At 36.1% G+C, this 18,668-nt stretch overlaps 1 protein-coding gene across 1 annotated transcript in view; it reads left to right on the top strand.

Annotated features, from left to right (window-relative positions):
* EXOC6B (exocyst complex component 6B) overlaps positions 1 to 18,668 on the top strand; it is a 712,247-nt gene that overhangs the window by 395,721 nt on the left and 297,858 nt on the right. The window contains exon 16 of the mRNA XM_060169979.1: positions 14,645 to 14,756. Within this exon, the coding sequence (XP_060025962.1) occupies positions 14,645 to 14,756 (112 nt within the window). The remainder of the gene's footprint in view (positions 1 to 14,644; positions 14,757 to 18,668) is intronic.

The following is an 18,668-nucleotide window of genomic DNA, read 5'->3' on the forward strand; positions in this document are numbered from 1 at the left end:
CTGCTTCCTTAGCTGCAGTGTTGCACGTATTTTCTTGCATCTTTCAGTATTCTCTTTTTGTCTTTGACTTTTGATAATTTCATTATAATACTTTTGGCTGTAATCTTCCTTTGGTTGATCTTGCTTGAGGTCCTTTAAGATTTATGTATCTGTATGTCCATATTCTTGCCAAAATCTGGGAGGCTTTCAGCTATAATTTCTTCCTTTTTTTTTAACATCTTTATTGGAGTATAACTGCTTTACAATAGTATGTTAGTTTCTGCTTTATAACAAAGTGAATCAGCTATACATATACATATATCCCCATATCCCCTCTCTCTTGCATCTCCCTCTCACCCTCCCTACCCCACCCCTCTAGGTGGTCACAGAGCACCAAGCTGATCTCCCTGTGCTATGCGGCTGCTTTCCAGTAGCTAACTGTTTCACATTTGGTAGCATTTATAACTCCATGCCACTCTCTCACTTCATCCCAGCTTACCCTTCCAACTCCCCATGTCCTCAAATCCATTCTCTATGTCTGTGTCTTTTCCTGTATAGCCCTAGGTTCTTCAGAGCCACTTTTTTTTTTTTAGATTCCATATATATGTGTTAGCATACGGTATTTGTTTTTCACTTTTTGACTTATTTCACTATCTATGACAGACTCTAGGTCCATCCACCTCACTATAAATAACTCAATTTCGTTTCTTTTTATGACTGAGTAATATTCCATTGTATATATGTGCCACATCTTCTGTATCCATTCATCTGTTGATGGACACTTAGGTTGCTTCCATGTCCTGGCTCTTGTAAATAATGCTGCAATAAACATTGTGGTACATGACTCTTTTTGAATTATGGTTTTCTCAGTGTATATGCCCAGGATTGGGTTTGCTGGGTCGTATGGCAGTTCTATTTTTAATTTTTTAAGGAACCTCCATAGTGGCTGTATCAATTTACATTGCCACCAACAGTGCAAGAGGGTTCCCTTTTCTCCACACCCTCTCCAGCATTTATTGTTTGTAGATTTTTGATGATGGCCATTCTGACTGGTGTGAGGTGATACCCCATTGTAGTTTTGATTTGCATTTCTCTAATGGTTAGTGATGCTGAGCATCCTTTCATGTGTTTGTTAGCCATCTGTATATCTTCTTTGCAGAAATGTCTATTTAGGTCTTCTGCCCATTTTTGGATTAGGTTGTTTGATATTGAGTTGTATGAGCTGCTTGTAAATTTTGGAGACTAATCCATTGTAAGTTGCTTCATTTGCAAATATTTTCTGTCATTCTGAGGGTTGTCTTTTCATCTTGTTTATCATTTCCTTTGCTGTGCAAAAGGTTTTAAATTTCATTAGGTCCCATTTATTTATTTTTCTTTTTATTTCCATTTCTCAAGGTGGTAGGTCAAAAAGGATCTTCCTGTGATTTATGTCATAGAGTGTTCTGCATTTGTTTCCTCTAAGAGTTTTATAGTGTCTAACCTTACATTTAGGTCTTTAATCCATTTTGAGTTTATTTTTGTATATGGTGTTAGGGAGTGTTCTAATTTCATTCTTTTACATGTAGCTGTCCTGTTTTCCCAGCAACACTTATTGAAGAGGCTGTCTTTTCTTCATTGTATATTCTTTCCTCCTTTATCATAGATAAGGTGACCGTATGTGCATGGGTTTATCTCTGGGCTTTCTGTCCTGTTCCATTGATCTATATTTCTGTTTTTGTGCCTGTACCATACTGTCTTCATTACTGTAGGTTTGTCATATAGTCTGAGTTCCTGGAGCATGATTCCACCAGCTCCATTTTTCTTTCTCAAGATTGCTTTGGCTATTTGGGGTCTTCTGTGTTTCAATACAAATTGTGAAATTTTTTGTTTCAGTTCTGTGAAAAATGCTATTGGTAGTTTACTAGGGATTGCATTGAATCTGTAGATTGCCTTGGGTAGTTTAGTCATTTTCACAATGTTGATTCTTCCAATCCAAGAACATGGTATATCTCTCCATCTGTTTGTATCATCTTTAACTTCTTTCATCAATGTCTTATATTTTTCTGCATACAGGTCTTTTGTGTCCTTAGGTACGTTTATTCCTAGGTATTTTATTCTTTTTCTTGCAAAGGTAAATGTGAGTGTTTCCTAAATTTCACTTTCAGATTTTTCATCATTAGTATATAGGAATGCAAGAGATTTCTGTGCATTAATTTTGTATCCTGTTACTTTAGCAAATTCATCCATTAGCTCTAGTAGTTTTCTGGTAGCATCTTTAGGATTCTTTATGATACTCATGTCATTTGCAAACAGTGCCAGCTTTACTTCTTCTTTTCCGATTTGTATTCCTTTTATTTCTTTTTCTTCTCTGATTGCTGTGGCTAAAACTTCCAAAACTATATTGAATAATAGTGGTGAGAGTGGACAACCTTGTCTTGTTCCTGATTTTACTGGAAATACTTTCAGTTTTTCACCACTGAGTATGATGTTAGCTGTGGGTTTGTCTTGCATGGCCTTTATTATGTTAAGTTCCCTCTATGCTTACTTTCTGGAGAGTTTTTATCATAAACGGGTGTTGATTTTGTCAAAAGCTTTTCCTACATCTATTGAGAGATCATATGATTTTTCTCTTTCAATTTGTTAATATGGTTTATCACATTGACTGATTTACGTATATTGAAAAATCCTTGCATTCCCTGGTTAAACTCCACTTGGTCATGGTGTATGATCCTTTTAATATGTTGTTGGATTGTTTGCTGGTATTTTTTTGAGGATTTTTGCATCTGTGCATCAGTGATATTGCCTTGTAGTTTTCTTTCTTTGTGACATCTTTGTCTGGTTTTGTTATCAGGTTAATGGTGGACTCGTAGAACAAGTTTGGGAGTGTTCCTTCCTCTGCTCTATTTTGGAAGAGTTTGAGAAAGATAGGTTTTAGCTCTTTAAATGTTTGGTAAAAGTCACCTGTGAAGCTCTCTGGTCCTGGGCTTTTGTTTGTTGGGAGGTTTTTAATCACAGTCTCAATTTCAGTGCTCGTGATTGGTCTGTGTATATTTTCTATTTCTTCCTGGTTCAGTCTCAGAAGGTTGTCCTTTTCTAAGAATTTGTCAATTTCTTCCAGGTTGTCCATTTTGTTAGCATGTTGTTGCTTGTAGTAATCTCTCATGATCCTTTGTATTTCTGCAGTGTCAGTTACTACTTCTCCTTTTTCATTTCTAATTCTATTGATTTTAGTCTTCTCACCTTTTTTTCTTGATGAGACTGGCTAATGGTTTATCAATTTTGTTTATCTTTTCAAAGAACCAGCTTTTAGTTTTACTGAGCTTTGCTATTGTTTCCTTTATTTCTTTTTCATTTATTTCTGATCTGAACTTTATGATTTCTTTCCTTCTGCTAACTTTGGGGGTTTTTTGTTCTTCTTTCTCTAATTGCTTTAGGCGTAAGGTTAACTTGTTTATTTGAGATGTTTCTTGTTTATTGAGGTAGGATTGTATTACTATAAACTTCCCTCTTAGAAGTGCTTTTGCTGCATCCCGTAGGTTTTTGGTTGTCGTGTTTTCATTGTCACTTGTTTCTAGGTATTTTTTGATTTCCTCTTTGATTTCTTCAGTTATCTCTTGGTTATTAAGTAGTATATTATTTAGCCTCCATGTGTTTGTAGTTTTTACAGATTTTTGATATCTTGGCTCAGCGTGTGGTTGGAAAAGGTATTTGATACGATTTCAATTTTCTTAACTTTACCAAGGCTTGATTTGTGACCCAAGATATGATCTATCCTGGAGAATGTTCCATGAGCACTTGAGACGAAAGTGTATTCTGTTGTTTTTCAGTGGAATGTCCTATAAATATCAATTATGTCCACCTTGTTTAATGTGTCATTTAAAGCTTGTGTTTCCTTATTTTCATTTTGGATGGTATGTCCATTGGTGAAAGTGTGGTGTTAAAGTCCTCTACTATGATTGTGTTACTGTCAGTTTCCCGTTTTTTGGCTGTTAGTATTTGCCTTATGTATTGAGGTGCTCCTATGTTGGGTGAATAAATATTTACAATTGTTATACCTTCTTCTTTGATTGATACCTTGATCATTATGTAGTTTCCTTCTTTGTCTCTTGTAATAGTCTTTATTTTAAGGTCTGTTTTGTCTGATACGAGAATTGCTACTCCAGCTTTCTTTTGATTTCCATTTGCATGGAATATCTTTTTCCGTCCCCTCACTTTCAGTCTATATGTGTCCCTAGGTCTGAGGTGGGTCTCTTGTATACAGCATATATACAGGTCTTGTCTTTGTATCTAATCAGCCAGTTTGTGTCTTTTGGTTGGAGCATTTAACCCATTTACATTTAAGGTAATTATCGATATGTATGTTCCTATTACCATTTTCTCAATTGTTTTGGGTTTGTTATTGAAGGTCTTTTCCTTCTTTTGTGTTTCCTGCCTAGAGAAGTTCCTGTTGCCTTTGTTGTAAAGCTGGTTTGGTGGTGCTGAATTTCTTAACTTTTGTTTGTCTGTAAAGGTTTAATTTCTCCATTGAATCTGAATGAGATCCATGCTGGGTAGAGTAATCTTGGTTGTAGGTTTTTCCCTTTCATCACTTTAAATATGTCCTGCCACTCCCTTCTGGCTTGCTGAGTTTCTCCTGAATGTTCAGCTGTTAACCTTATGGGGAATCCCTTGTATGTTATTTGTTGTTTTTGCTTTGCTGCTTTTAATATTTTTTCTTTGCATTTAATTTTTGATAGTTTGATTAATATATGTCTTGGCATGTTTCTTCTCGGAGTTATCCTGTATGGGACTCTTGCGCTTCCTGGACTTGATTGACTATTTCCTTTCCCATATTAGGCAAGTTTTCAACTATAATCTCTTCAGATATTTTCTCTGTCCCTTTCTTTTGCTCTTCTTCGAATGTTCGTGCATTTAAATGTTGTCCCAGAGGTCTCTAAGACTGTCCTCAATGCTTTTCATTGTTTTTTCTTTATTCTTCTCTGCAGTAGTTATTTCCAGTATTTTATCTTCCAGGTCTCATCCATTCTTCTACCTCAGTTATTCTGCTATTGATTCCTTCTAGAGAATTTTTAATTTTATTTATTGTGTTGTTCATCGTTTGTTTGCTCTTTAGTTCATCTAGTTCCTTGTTAAACGTTTCTTGTATTTTCTCCATTCTGTTTCCAAGATTTTGGATCATCTTTACTATCATTAATCTCAGTTCTTTTTCAGGTAGACTGCCTATTTCCTGTTCATTTTTTTGGTCTGGTGGTTTTTAACCTTGCTCCTTCATCTGCTGTGTGTTTCTCTGTCTTCTCATTTTTCTTTACTTACTGTGTTTGGGGTCCCCTTTTCGCAGGCTGCAGGTTCGTACTTACCCTTGTTTTTGGTGTCTTCCCCCAGTGCCTAAGGTTGGTTCAGTGGGTTGTGTAGGCTTCCTGTTGGAGGGGACTAGTGCTTGTGTTCCGGTGGATGGGGTGGATCTTGTCTTTCTGGTGGGCAGGACCATGTCCAGTGGTGTGTTTTAGTGTGTCTGTGACCTTATTATGATTTTAGGCAGCCTCTATGCTAATAGGTGGGGTTGTGTTCCTGTCTCCCTAGTTGTTTGGCATAGGGTGTGCAGCACTTTAGCTTGCTGGTCGTTGAGTGGAACTGGGTCTTCACATTGAGATGGATATCTCTGGGAGATCTTTCGCCATTTGATGTTACATGGAGCCGGAGGTCTCTGGTGGACCAATGTCCTGAACTGAGCTCTCCCACCTCAGAGGCTCAGGCCTGACACCCGGCCGGAGCACCAAGACCCTGTCAGCCACATGGCTCAGAAGAAAAGAGAGAAAAAAAGAAATCAAGAAAGAAAGAAAAAATAATAATGAAGTAATTAAAATAGAAAGTAATTATTAAAAGTAAAAAACTGAAAAATTAATTTAAAAAAGAAAGAAAGAAAGAAGAGAGCAACGAAACCAAAAAACAAATCCACCAATGATAACAAGTGCTAAAAACTATACGAAAAAAGGCAGACAGAACCCTAGGACAAACGGTAAAAGGAAAGCTGTACCAAGAAAATCACACAAAGAGGCATAGACATACACACTCACAAAAAGACAAAAAGGAAAAAAATTTATATACCTATATATATATTAAAAAAAAGAAGCGAGCAACCAAATCAATAAGCAAATATACAAATGAAAATAAACTCTAAATACTAAACTAAGATAAACATAAAACTAGAAACCAATTAAATGCCGAAAGCAAACTCCAAGTCTACAGGTGCTCCCAAAGTCCACTGCCTCAGTTTTGGGATGAAATGTTGTATTCCACAGAGTCAGGTTACATCAGGTTGATTGTGGCAATTTAATCTGCTGCTCCTGAGGCTGCTGGGAGAAATTTCCCTTTCTCTTCTTTGTTCGCACAGCTCCTGAGGTTCAGCTTTGGGTTTGGCCCTGCCTCTGCGTGTAGGTCCCCTGACAGCGTCTGTTCCTCACCCAGACGGGATGGGGTTAAAGGAGCAGCTTATTAGGTGCCTCTGGCTCACTCAGGCCCCGGGATGGGAGGGGTACAGAATGTGGGGCGAGCCTGCGGCGGCAGAGGTCAGCATGATGTTGCAACAACCTGAGGCATGCCGTGTGTTCTCCTGTGGAAGTTGTACCTGGATCACGGGACCCTGGCAGTGGCAGGCTGCACAGGGTCCTGGGAGGGGAGGTGTGGATAGTGACCTATGCTTGCACACAGGTTTCTTGGTGGCTGCAGCAGCATCCTTAGCGTTTTATGCCCATCTCTGGTGTCTGCACGGCTCACACCCGTCTCTGGAGCTCATTTAGGCGGTGCTCTGACTCGCCTCTCCTCGTGCACCTCAAAACGATGGTCTGTTGGCTCTTAGGCAGGTCCAGACTTTTTCTCGGACTCCCTCTCGGCTAGCTGTGGTGCACTAGCCCCCTTCAGGCTGTGTTCACACAGCCAATCCTAGTCCTCTCCTTGGGATCTGACCTACAAAGCCGGAGCCTCAGCTCCCAGCCCCCATCCATCCTGGCAGGTGAGCAGAGAAGCCTCTCTGCCTGGTGAGTGCTGGTCGGCACCGATCCTCTGGGTGGGAATCTCTCCGCTTTGTCCTCTGCACCCCTGTTGCTGTGCTTTTCTCCGTGGCTCCGAAGCTTCCCCCCTGCCAGCCCCCGTCTCCGCCAGTGAAGGGGCTCCTAGTGTGTGGAAACTTTTCCTCCTTCACAGCTCCCTTCCACAGATGCAGGTCCCGTCCCTTTCTTTTGTCTCTGTTTTTTCTTTTTTTCTTTTGCCCTACCCAGGTACGTGGGGAGTTTCTTGCCTTTTGGGCTGTCTGAGGTCTTCTGCAAGCATTCAGTAGGTGTTCTGTATGAGTTATTCCACATGTAGATGTATTTCTGATGTATTTGTGGGGAGGAAGGTGATTTCCGCGCCTTACTCCCCCACCATCTTGAAGGTCTCTCCCAGCTATAATTTCGTTAAGTAATCTTTCTCTTTTTCTTTCTTCTTTTTCTGGGATTCCCATAATGTGTATATTTGGTTTTTTAATGGTAATCAATAGGTCCCTATGCTTTCTTTATTTATGTTTTCTCTTTGCTCCTCTTTCTGATATCAAATGGCCTGTCTTCTAATTCCCTGATTCTTTCTTCTGTATGACTTAGTCTTCTCTTGAAGCTCTCTGCTGAATTTTTCAGTTCTATCATTGTATACTTCAGCTCCAGGATTTCAGTTTGGTTCTCTTTTATGGTTTCTATATCTTTATTAACCTTCTCTTTTTGTTTGTGCATAGTGTTCCAGATTTAATTTTCTTGTCTTTCTGTGTTTTCTTGCATATTATTGAGCTTAAGATGATATTTCAAATTCTTTGTTAGACAGTTTGTATGTCTCTGTTTCTTTGGGATTCATTACTAGAAACATTATTATTCATTATTATGAATACATTACTATACTAACTAACTTTAATACTACTAACTACTAACTACTACTAGTTAGTAGTACTACTATGTTAGTACTACTATTAGTAGTTCTACTAATGTTAGAATACTAACAGTTTGTATGTCTCTGTTTCTTTGGGATTCATTACTAGAAACATTATTATTATTCATTATTATGAATACATTACTATACTAACTAACTTTAATACTACTAACTACTAACTACTACTAGTTAGTAGTACTACTATGTTAGTACTACTATTAGTAGTACTACTAATGTTAGAATACTACTAACATTATTGTTAAACATTATTATTATTATTATTATTCATTACTAGAAACATTATTATTACTACAAACATTATTTGGTTTGTTTGGTGGTGTCAGGTGGTTTGTCAAGTCTTTGTGATCCATGTAGCTTTGTGTTGATGGCTCCGCCTTTGTGCTTGTCTTTGGGGGCATGGAGTTATGTGTCTCCCTCCAGGTCCCTGGGTTGAAGGACTATTCCTATACCATGTCTGAAAGGGTCTGGAGTCAAAACACAGGACCACTTCAGGTTTCACAATTAGAATGACTGATAGATTGCAGCTGTGTAATTGCATTGAGGGATTCATCTGGGGGTGCTTATGGGGATTCCTTGTGGTGCGTCTTTGGGCAAATAGGGTTTCTCTTGGACCATAGTTGGGAGTGGCTGGTGCCAGATTCCAGAGACACTTCAAGATCCACAGTGAGACTGAGGTCAGTGGGCCTATCTCTAGGGGCACATATGAGCGTGTCTCCTGCTGGATTCCTGGGCAGGCAGGACTGCCTCCCATCCATGGCTACAAGGGGCTGGGGTGAGGTCATGGGGCACTTCAACATCTATGGTCAGATTTGAGGTTGGCGGCCCTACCTCCAGGTGCATGGAAGGGTATGTGGCCCGACAGGTCCCTGAGTGGACTGGAGTACTCCTGGTTTGTGGCTATGTGAACATGGGGTCAAGTTACAGGGATTTGTTTAGTATTTGCAATCAGACTGAGGTTGGAGAACTTGCCTAGGTTCATGGGCAGGCATGTCTCTACCCAGTCATATGCAGGCAGGGTTGGCAGCTAATAGCGTCTGGAGTTGGGTCATGGAACAATTCAGTGTTTACAGGTAGAACTGAGTTTGGTGGGCCTATTACCCTGTTACCCTGGATGCCTGTTACCGCATCCTTTGGCAAATGGTGATGATGGAAAGGCCAAACAGGCTGTGTCCATAGGTGGTCAGGGGCCAGAGTCGGTTCCTGTGTCTGTAGCTAGGACTATGGTTAGCAAGTATGCCACCTGCTTGAGTTTGGGCTTGCCTTCTGAAAGCAACCCTCCTTAGTCCTGGGCTCTGCCAGATTTTACAGTCCTCTTTCCTGAATCCAGAGTTCCACGAGAGTACTTTTGTCTCTGCTTGGCTGCCCAATTATTGTTGCTGAGAAGGGATATATGTGCAGGACTTCCTGTTCTGTCATTTCTAATGTCATGCCTTTATTTTTAATTGCTCTTAAAGAAAATTGCTTGTGTAAAGGAAAAATAGTAACAGTGTCTAGTAAAGGAAAAGTAAATGTAAAAGTAAATGTATGGTAATAATAGGACAAATGATATGAGAGAGGAATTTGATTTACTGTTTAAGGTTTTTACATTATACATGAACTGGTATATTATTTGAAAATATATTCTCTTGTATTCTCTCTCTATATATAGTATAACGTATAGCAACCACTGAAAAAAAGGGTCAAAAAAACATGAAGCAGGTGAAAGTAATAAGCCAATAATGAGGATAAAAAGGAATCATAAAAAGAACACTCAATCTAAAAACAGTCAACAAGAGTTAAATGGGATATAGAACAGGTGGAACAAACAGAAATCAACCATCAAGGTGGTAAATTTAAATCCAATTACAACAGTGTTCCATGGCCACTTGAATAGAATGTGTATTCTGTAGTTGTTGAGTGTTGTATTCTCTAAATGACAGACTAAGTTTATTAATAGTATTGTACAAATTTTCTGTATCCTTCGCTTTTTAGGTCTACTTTTTCTGTCAATTACTGAGGAGTGTTAAACTATCCAGCTATGATTGTAGATTTGTCTATTTTTTTGTGTGATCTCTCAAGTTTGCTTCATTTATTTTGAATATATCTTTTTAAGTTCATACACAGTTTGATTGTTATATCTTCTTATTGTATTCATCCTTTTAATTTTGTGAAATGTCCCTCTTTATCTGTGTTAAAAATTAAAATAATCATTGTCTTCTTTGCCTAATATTAATATAACCATTACTTTCTTTTATGGTATACGTTTGTCTGTTCTATTACTTATAACATTTTCTTCTTTTTTTATCATGTTATTTTCAAATAATTTCAACATTAAGGAAGAATTTTGAAAATGTTGTGATGAACTGAAATTCTCCAATTTTTGACTTTTTGCCATGTTTGCTTTATTACTTCCTCTCTCTCTCTTTGTCTGTCTCTCTGTATGTATGTGTGTGTGTGTGTGTGTGTGTGTGTGTGTAGTATTTTAATCTCTTATGGTTTCTGTTAATTTTGATTAACTATTTAAGATGTTGTCTGTTTTCTCCATATAGTTATAATTTTTCTTTTTGTAATAAGTACTGTTTGTTTTGAAATACGTTGAGACCATGTATTTATTTTGTTAGTTACCAGATGTCCTTCACTTCTTTCCCTCTTATAGTATTCATTAGTGATTCTTGCCTGAAATCAGTTTTTTTCTCTAATAATCATTAATACATGATTTTAACTAATTTATTTTTTTTTATTCCTTTTATATGTATTACTTGGCATTCCATATTAAGGAGTCCTTCCCCATTATCTATCTATATAGCTAGCTAGCTAGCTACCTACCTACCTATCATTTCCTATTATCATATCAGAGTCATGGATTCTTACTTCATTCAGTTGGGTTATTCCTTTAATGACCTTATTCATTTTGATACTCAAATTGTCCCAGATGTAGCTAGTGTGAGCCACTTCAAGCTGGCTCCTGTGCCTTGTTGATGTGTTCTTATCACTTTGGGGACATTTCCTAACTTAACCATGATATTATTCATTTTTTCAAGGAGCTCAGTTCTTTTTAGTGCTGAATGGCATCTTGACAGTAAGATCTAGACATGTTCCTTGTATTTAAATGTGTGTCATTTTGAATCAACAAGTAGTTTGGTATTGGTTTTTTATTCATTCTGCCTAATTGGAATGTTTATTCCATTACATTAATATATTTAGTGATTTGTTTGGATTTAAGCCTTTCATCTTGCTGTTGTTTTTCTATTTGTTCCATTCATTTTTTTTTTGCTCCTTTTTTTCCTTTTTTCCTTCCTGCTTCTCGATTAAGTTTTATTAGTATTATGACTTAGTTTCCGTATTGGCTTACTGGAGTATAACTTTTAGTTTTATTTATTATCTGTTTGTGTGTTTGCTCTGGGAATTATAGTGTGTATCCTTAACTTATCACAGTTACATGTAATTTAAGAATCTTACAGCAGTATAGTATAATTTATCTTTTCACTTCCTTTTCTGATATTGTTGGCATATACTTACTTATACACTTGTTTTTAAACACTAAAATATGTTATTGTTTGTGTTTGAACATTTGATAGTATTTTAAAATTCAAGAAAGAAAAGTAGTTCATTATATTTATCCTCATATTTGCTATTTCCAAGCCTTGTCCTTCTTTCTTACAGATCTGTGTTACCCTTTGGTATCATTTTCCTTCAGTGTGAAAAATTTCTTCTAGCTCTTCTTTTAGTGTATATCTCCTGGTTTAGATTTTCTTAGCTTTTGTTTGTGTAAAATATTTTTTCATCTGTTTTCAAAAATATATTTTTTAAGATGTAGAATTCTAGGCTGGCAGTCCTCCCTTTCCCCACACTTTAAAGATGTTATTCCTCTGTTTGCTTTCATTGTTTCTGAAGAGAAATAAGCCATTATTCTTATTGTTCCTCTAACTGTATTGCCTTTCTTCTCTGGTTGCCTTTAAGGTTTCCTCTTTGTCTTTGCATTTTGCAATTTAACTGTGATTTTCCTGTGTGAGGTTTTATTTGCATTAATTGTGTTGGGGTTTTGTTAAACTTCTGAGATCTGTGGATTGAGATCTTTTATTAGGTTTGGAGATGATGTTGCCAATTTATCCTTATATATGTCTCTTTTCTCATTTCTTCCTCTTCTGCAATTCCTAGCTATTTCATGTATCATTCAGATTTCATCATTACTTGAGTGAACTGAATGTGAGTCTCAGTTTTTATTAGTTTCAAATTACTTCTGATTTCAATTCTACAAATGCTATGGTAGAAGTCTTTTTGTCTTTAAGACTCTGAAATTCCAAAGCTTTTATCCAGGGGCTTATCTTTTATTTTAACAGGATTTGAGTTGGGCTGGGTTTCAGCTTTAGTTAGTTTTTACTCTCCTTTGGATTGAATTCGAGTAGAATCTAAATCCCTTTCAAAATTTGGAATCTAAATCCCTTTCAAAAATTGCAAAATTTGCAAGTCCCTTGGAATCTAAATCCCTTTCAAAATTTGCAAGACTTCTCTCTGATTTCTAGCACTACCCCTACCATTTCTTATGGAACAGAATTCTTATAGGCGAGAGTTGTTGTGCAACTCTCTCCTATTATTTTTGTTTGGGGGCTCTTCCAAGATTCCAGTCTGTAATAGCAGCCCACACTGTTAAGGGGTTGGATGATTTTTTTTTTGTCCCACCAAAGTCTCTCAGCCTATGAGTATTTCACTCCTTCATCTATGTGTACCCAGATTAGGCAATTGGCCTTAGATATGAAAGTAGCTGCTACTCTTTGCTTATCTTTCAAGGGCTTTATCCCAGTATGCAATTTAATTCAGTTATACATTTTTTGTGTTCATTATACTTCATTAACATTAAAGGAATGTACAGCTTTTAGCTTAGATCTAGCTTTCTTGTGCTTTTGAAGGTAGTGACAGTTTTTCTCAATCTTCTACATCATATCCAAGAATGGAACTTCTACTAGATCTTCGTAAAGCATAATAGAAATAAGTAATAAGTAGAGATGCCAGGAGAGTGATTAATATCAGGGGCACCAGATTATTTTGGACACCTGTGTTAATCACTTTTATAGCAACCTGTACTTATTCATAACTCATATTACAATTGATATATAATTATGAGTTTAACATATGAATGTAGGAACCATGACTATTTCTTCACCACTGTAATTTCAATATTCCATCAACACAATGCCCAGCACCTTATATATTTTTGGAATGAAGTTTTAAATTCAGTAATAGTTTTTGAAAGGGTAGCAATAGGCCAGAGGTTATTGTTCAATTAAATATATCTTTACATGGACCCTGTAAAAATATTTTGAGGTATCGTTTTTTCTAACTGAATTTTCTAACTGAATTCCTTGCATTCTGTAGTCTTATTTATTTCTAATATTTTTGTCTCCACATAGCATGACAATGTAGCTAGCCTGTATATTTAGTATTTTAAGATTTTTAATTGAACTATACTAAGCCTCTGATTTTATTCTGTAGAAAAAAATCAATGAGATAAAATTTGTGACCATTGTTCACAAGCAATAAATTATTGAAAAAGAACTGCTCACAAATCTTTACATTTATTTCTTGATAAAGAAGTATCATTACAATACTAACTTTATTATTGAAGAAATATTTGTCTCAAAAGGATATCTTTTATAGAAACCATCTTGGGTGATGCTTTCAGGGACTTATGAAGGATGTATAGGTCTAGAATTTCATTTGTTGGTTGCAAGATTGTTGTTTTCTTTTTTCAACTTTGCATATAAAGATAGCTTTGGAATCATTTTTTTTACGTTTAGTTTCCTTTACTGAATAGAAAATGTCATTATCGATCATTTTTGGAATAGTAAGGGTTATAAAACATTTATGCAGAATTAAACTACTGGTTTAGTTTCAAAGTCAGTGGTTACCAGTGAGGAGAGGGGAGAGAGGAGGGGCAAGATAGAGGTAGAGGATTAAGAAGTACAAACTACTATGTATAAAACAAATAAGTTACAAGGATATATTATATAGTACAGGGAATATCGCCCATATTTTATAACTTTAAATGGAGTATAATCTTTAAATTTTTTGATTCATTATGTTGTACACCTGAAAATTATAAAATCTTGTAAATCACTTTTTTAAAAGTCCAAAAAAAGTAACTGTTGGCTTGAAACATCCATTTTGGAATGAGAGGTAAATAGACATCATATGAAAGATGATGACATAGGAGCAGAGATTTTTTTTTTTTAGGGACTTTATCAGCTAATTGTGCAGAAAGTCTACAAAGAGATCAGGTTGAAAAATTATAAATATTAACTGCGAAGGAACTTGAATGTATGGGAGAAATAATGGTTTCAGAATGCAGAATCATGTTAGAGAACTCTGTCCTGAGATGCAGTATAGCATAATATTTAAATACTGTAGCCTTTAGAGCTACACTGCCTGTATTAAAATCCTTTTTTGCTATCTACTCACTGTGTGACCTTCAGCAAGTTACTTAACTTCTCTTTACCTTCATTTCCTCATCTGTAGAGATAATACTAAAACTAATTCATATGGTTATTATGAAGGTTAAATGAATTTTGATACATTAAAATACTTGGAATCTAATTTCTGATGTACAATAAATGTTATTTCTTGTTGCCATTATTATTATTATCTTTATTATTATTACCATGAGTACCACTGGCACATTGTTTGTTTGCAAAATAATTTTCCTACCTGGTATGATTGACTCTTGACATTTCCTTTTCAGTTCAACTGAAGTTGATGACATGATTCGTAAATCTACAAACCTGTTGCTAACTAGGACTCTGAGCAGCTCTCTGCAGAATGTCATTAAAAGGAAGAATATTGGACTTACTGAGGTAAAGCTGCTCTTATTGGAGGCAGCAAGGCAATTTGTGAACAGATGTCCTAAGCTCTGGGGCTTGTGTGTGAATTAATTATAATTTTCTATGTGCTCTGTCATGTTCTTTCTGATGGACTCACGGTGAAAGTGCAAAATAAATTCCTTGTGTTTTTCATTCAGTGCCTTGGAGAAATCCATTATTTTTTGGAAAAGTCACTTTTTTTCTCTCTCTCATTGTCTTCTCTAGTTTAACTGGTTCTCTTTTCTGAGGTTGTTGGGTTAAATTTGTATTATTTGCCATTGATTATATAAAAAAATTGTTAGTTGGAGAATAGAGTCAACATCAGTGTCCTATTTAAAATAATGGCAGTTCAAATACAACATACAGCATGAAATCACATTTTGCCTACGTAAGTCATTGATGCCAGGGATATTGGCATTCATAGTCACTGGTTAGCGTTAGATTTTGCTTTTGAGATACATCACATGTATGAGTGGTAAATTACTCTTTATTAGCATGTAAGTCTGGGGATTTGGGATTGAGGAAATGTGAGAGAAAGGCAGTCATTACATTTCTGTGGAAGCTTACACAATCTCACAAAGGGTGGAGAGTTATTGTACATAGGTTGAGAACAGTATCTTGGCAAACTGAAGATTTGACGTATTGGCTTAAGTCCTAAAACTTAGAAAGATGCGACGTTTCTCTTCTCTTAGAAACCCAGGTTTGTATGGGAGCCTCAACCTCTCATTTTATGGAAATTAGAGTGCCAAGTGTGAGAGAGCTTGGAGGACTTTTCTTCACAGGTGAAGGGAAGGGCTGTTGGTCATCTGTTTTTAGAGGTGGTATAGTTTCAAAGTCAGTTGGTCTAGGAAAAATTGACATTTTCAGATATACGTTATCAAGGATGAACGTCAGTAAGTGGTTAACGATACTGACCCATAGATGAGTACAGCTGGAAGACAGGTGAACATCTATTTCTGATTTTGGAATGATTGTTTCTTTTCCTGTGTTAAGATTTAAAAACACTGTTAAAAACTGTATTATAATATGGGACATTGGCAGTGATTGAATTCTACTTATAACCAACTTTTTTTTTATAATTTAAAGTCACATTCGACATTATTATGTGTATTATTATGACACATTATTATTATTATTATCCCCTCATTTTGCAGAGCTTCGTTTCTCTTGCCTGGTATAGAAATATTAAGCATTGCCATTATGTGTCTGAGAATAGGCTAACTTCTTTTGTAATCAGGAATGCTACAGAAAAGCAAAGTTGGATTGAAAATTTGGAGGTTCTTATGCTTTTGTAGATTATTCTGTTCTCCTTTTCTGAATCCCAAGTAGGACAGAAAATTTATTTTGTGAACTACCTCTACATTAAAACTCTTGATATAATTCTTCTTAGGCCATTTGATTTATCAATCTCTTAAAAGCCATTTTATTTAATTAATTTATTTTTATTTAAGTATAGTTGATTTACAATATTGTGTTAGTTTCAGGTGTACAAAAATAAATCTGTTTTAAACAAGTAGCATAGCAGGAACATGGTGTGATAGAAACAGCTTTGGACACAGAAGACTCTGGAATTTAGATGTGACTATGCCATTGATTTACTGTAGCATCTTAAAAGAAGACCTAACTCCTCAGTTCTTCAGTTTCCCTGACTCCATTGTCCATTTCAAAGGCACTGCACAGATCAAGTAACAATAGGAAGAAGCAGTAGGAGCTTATCAAGAAGTACTGTATCATAGTTCTTGACATAATTTCAGTGAATGCTAAATGTTATTCCTAAGTCATTGGATCTGTTTCGGCAAAAATACTTTTGTTATCAAAATCTTTACATATGAATGAAGGAACATCCACACAAGTTTATTTATTTTGGCTATGATGGTGGTGTGTACCTGTATAGACACGTACAAAACCAGTGATTTTTTTCATCACCAACCAGTAAATCTTTGACTAACTCTATTATTCACCTTTTATGAAAGGGAGGACATTATATCCTTCTTTATAGGTAACTAAAGTGATTTCACATCTGGAATCATCATCAGTAATGGGCAGTGTTTGTGGAACAATTTATATTCTTCAGTGTCCATTCACAGATAATCACTGTATTTATTACAATAACATTTGAAGCAGGCTGGGCATGTGTTATTATTTCCATTTTATAGAAGGTGTAATTAAAGTTCAAGGAGAACGCCCAAGCTAGCAAAATGATAGAAATGAGACCTAAGTTCAGGTTATTTTTTTCCCCAAACTTACTCACTTTTACTATAGTGTACTACTTTCCATATTGATTTAATTATTCTGTCATAACAAAGATAGAGATTTTTACAGGAGGTCCATAGTAACATCGAAATTGTTCTAGTTAGAGGTGATTTTGTAACAGGGAGCAGATATCCACTCAAATGATAAAAGTATTATAAGCACTCAAAACTCACAGAATCCTATTTCTGGTTACCAGATAAACAATTCTTTTAGTATTTAAAAGTTTGTATAAGCTAATGTCTTTCTGCCTGTCTTGATTTGAGGTTATATGGTATCTTATCTCTTATTTTTTCTGTCCATATGCTCTATTCTTTTATCTCTTTCTCTCTATATACTGGCTTTCATGCTTTTCTCATGGCTTCTTTACTTCCCCATGTTAAGCCAACTCTACATTACCTTTCAGTTCTACCACTTACTGTAACTTGAATGCCTTGTATTCTCAGACCCTAAGTGATGATCTCTAGTTCAGTCAACAGACACAGCTGTTTTCCTAGGGCTGCTTCTTCCAAGTCTGTGAGAAGAAGGTCAGTCAAGAGTATATGTTCTAAAGCAGACTGCCCAGGTTCCAGTTCTGGTTCTCCCCTTAATAAATGTGTTCTTGGGCAGATTGCTTGGCTTTATGTGTAAAATGGGGACAATATTAGCATGTATTTCATAGGATTGCTGTGAAGATTAAATGAACATGTAAAGTGCTTAGAATAGTGCCTGGTTCACAGTAAATACTCAGTGCATATTGCCTATTACTAAGAAAGAGATCTGGGCAGGTAAACAGTGGTTGTTAGGGCTAGTATAGAAATGGAGTTTTTCAAATAAGAGAAGTCAGAAGATTAGAACAAGGTGTCCTGTTAATTAACTTTACAATATTTATTGAGTGCCTACTATGTGACAGGTACTGATCTAAATCTTAAGAATAAATAAGTAAACAACAAGAACGTCAACAAAAGAGATTCTTGCTTATATTCTAGTGGCAGAAAACAAGTAATAAATGGTACAGAAAATAAATAAGTAAATCATCTAGTATGATAAAAGGTCGTGAATGCTGTGGAGAAAGAGAAAGAACCTGGGTTAAGGAAATCAGGAATCTGATGGAGGTTCAAGGTTGGTCTTATTAAAAAGAGCAACATCTTGACAGTAAGTTATTATTGAAGGGAAAAGAGCATTTTTGACAGAAGTTAGAACTAGAGCAAAGGTCTGAAGGTAGTTAAGTTATTGGCAAGTTTAGGGAATAATAAGGAAGCTGGGGTAGCTGGAATTGAGTGAGTAAGGGGAAGAGAAACAGTAGATTAGATCAGAGAGGTACCAGGGGTTCATGGTAGGCCATTATAAAGAGTTTGGCTTTTATTTTGTATGAAGTGGGAGCCATGGCAGCATTTGATTAGTGGCATCATCTGACATATTCAAAAAGGATCACATTGACTGAGGTATTGAGAATAAACTGTAGGGTATAAGCAGGGAGACCAGTTAGGAAGCTATGACAGTAATCCAGCAAGACTTGATGGAAACTTGGGTGATAGAGGTGGTGACAAGTGGTCCTATTTGGACTGTAGAGCCAGCATAGTTTCCTGATGGTTAAAAGTAAAGGAAGCAAGAAAGTGAGGAATTGAAGATAACCCCCCAATTTTTTTTATCTGATCAACTAGAAGGCTGCATATA

This window comes from Lagenorhynchus albirostris, chromosome 13 (assembly GCF_949774975.1).
Source record: "Lagenorhynchus albirostris chromosome 13, mLagAlb1.1, whole genome shotgun sequence".
NCBI classification, from domain to species: Eukaryota; Metazoa; Chordata; class Mammalia; order Artiodactyla; family Delphinidae; genus Lagenorhynchus; species Lagenorhynchus albirostris.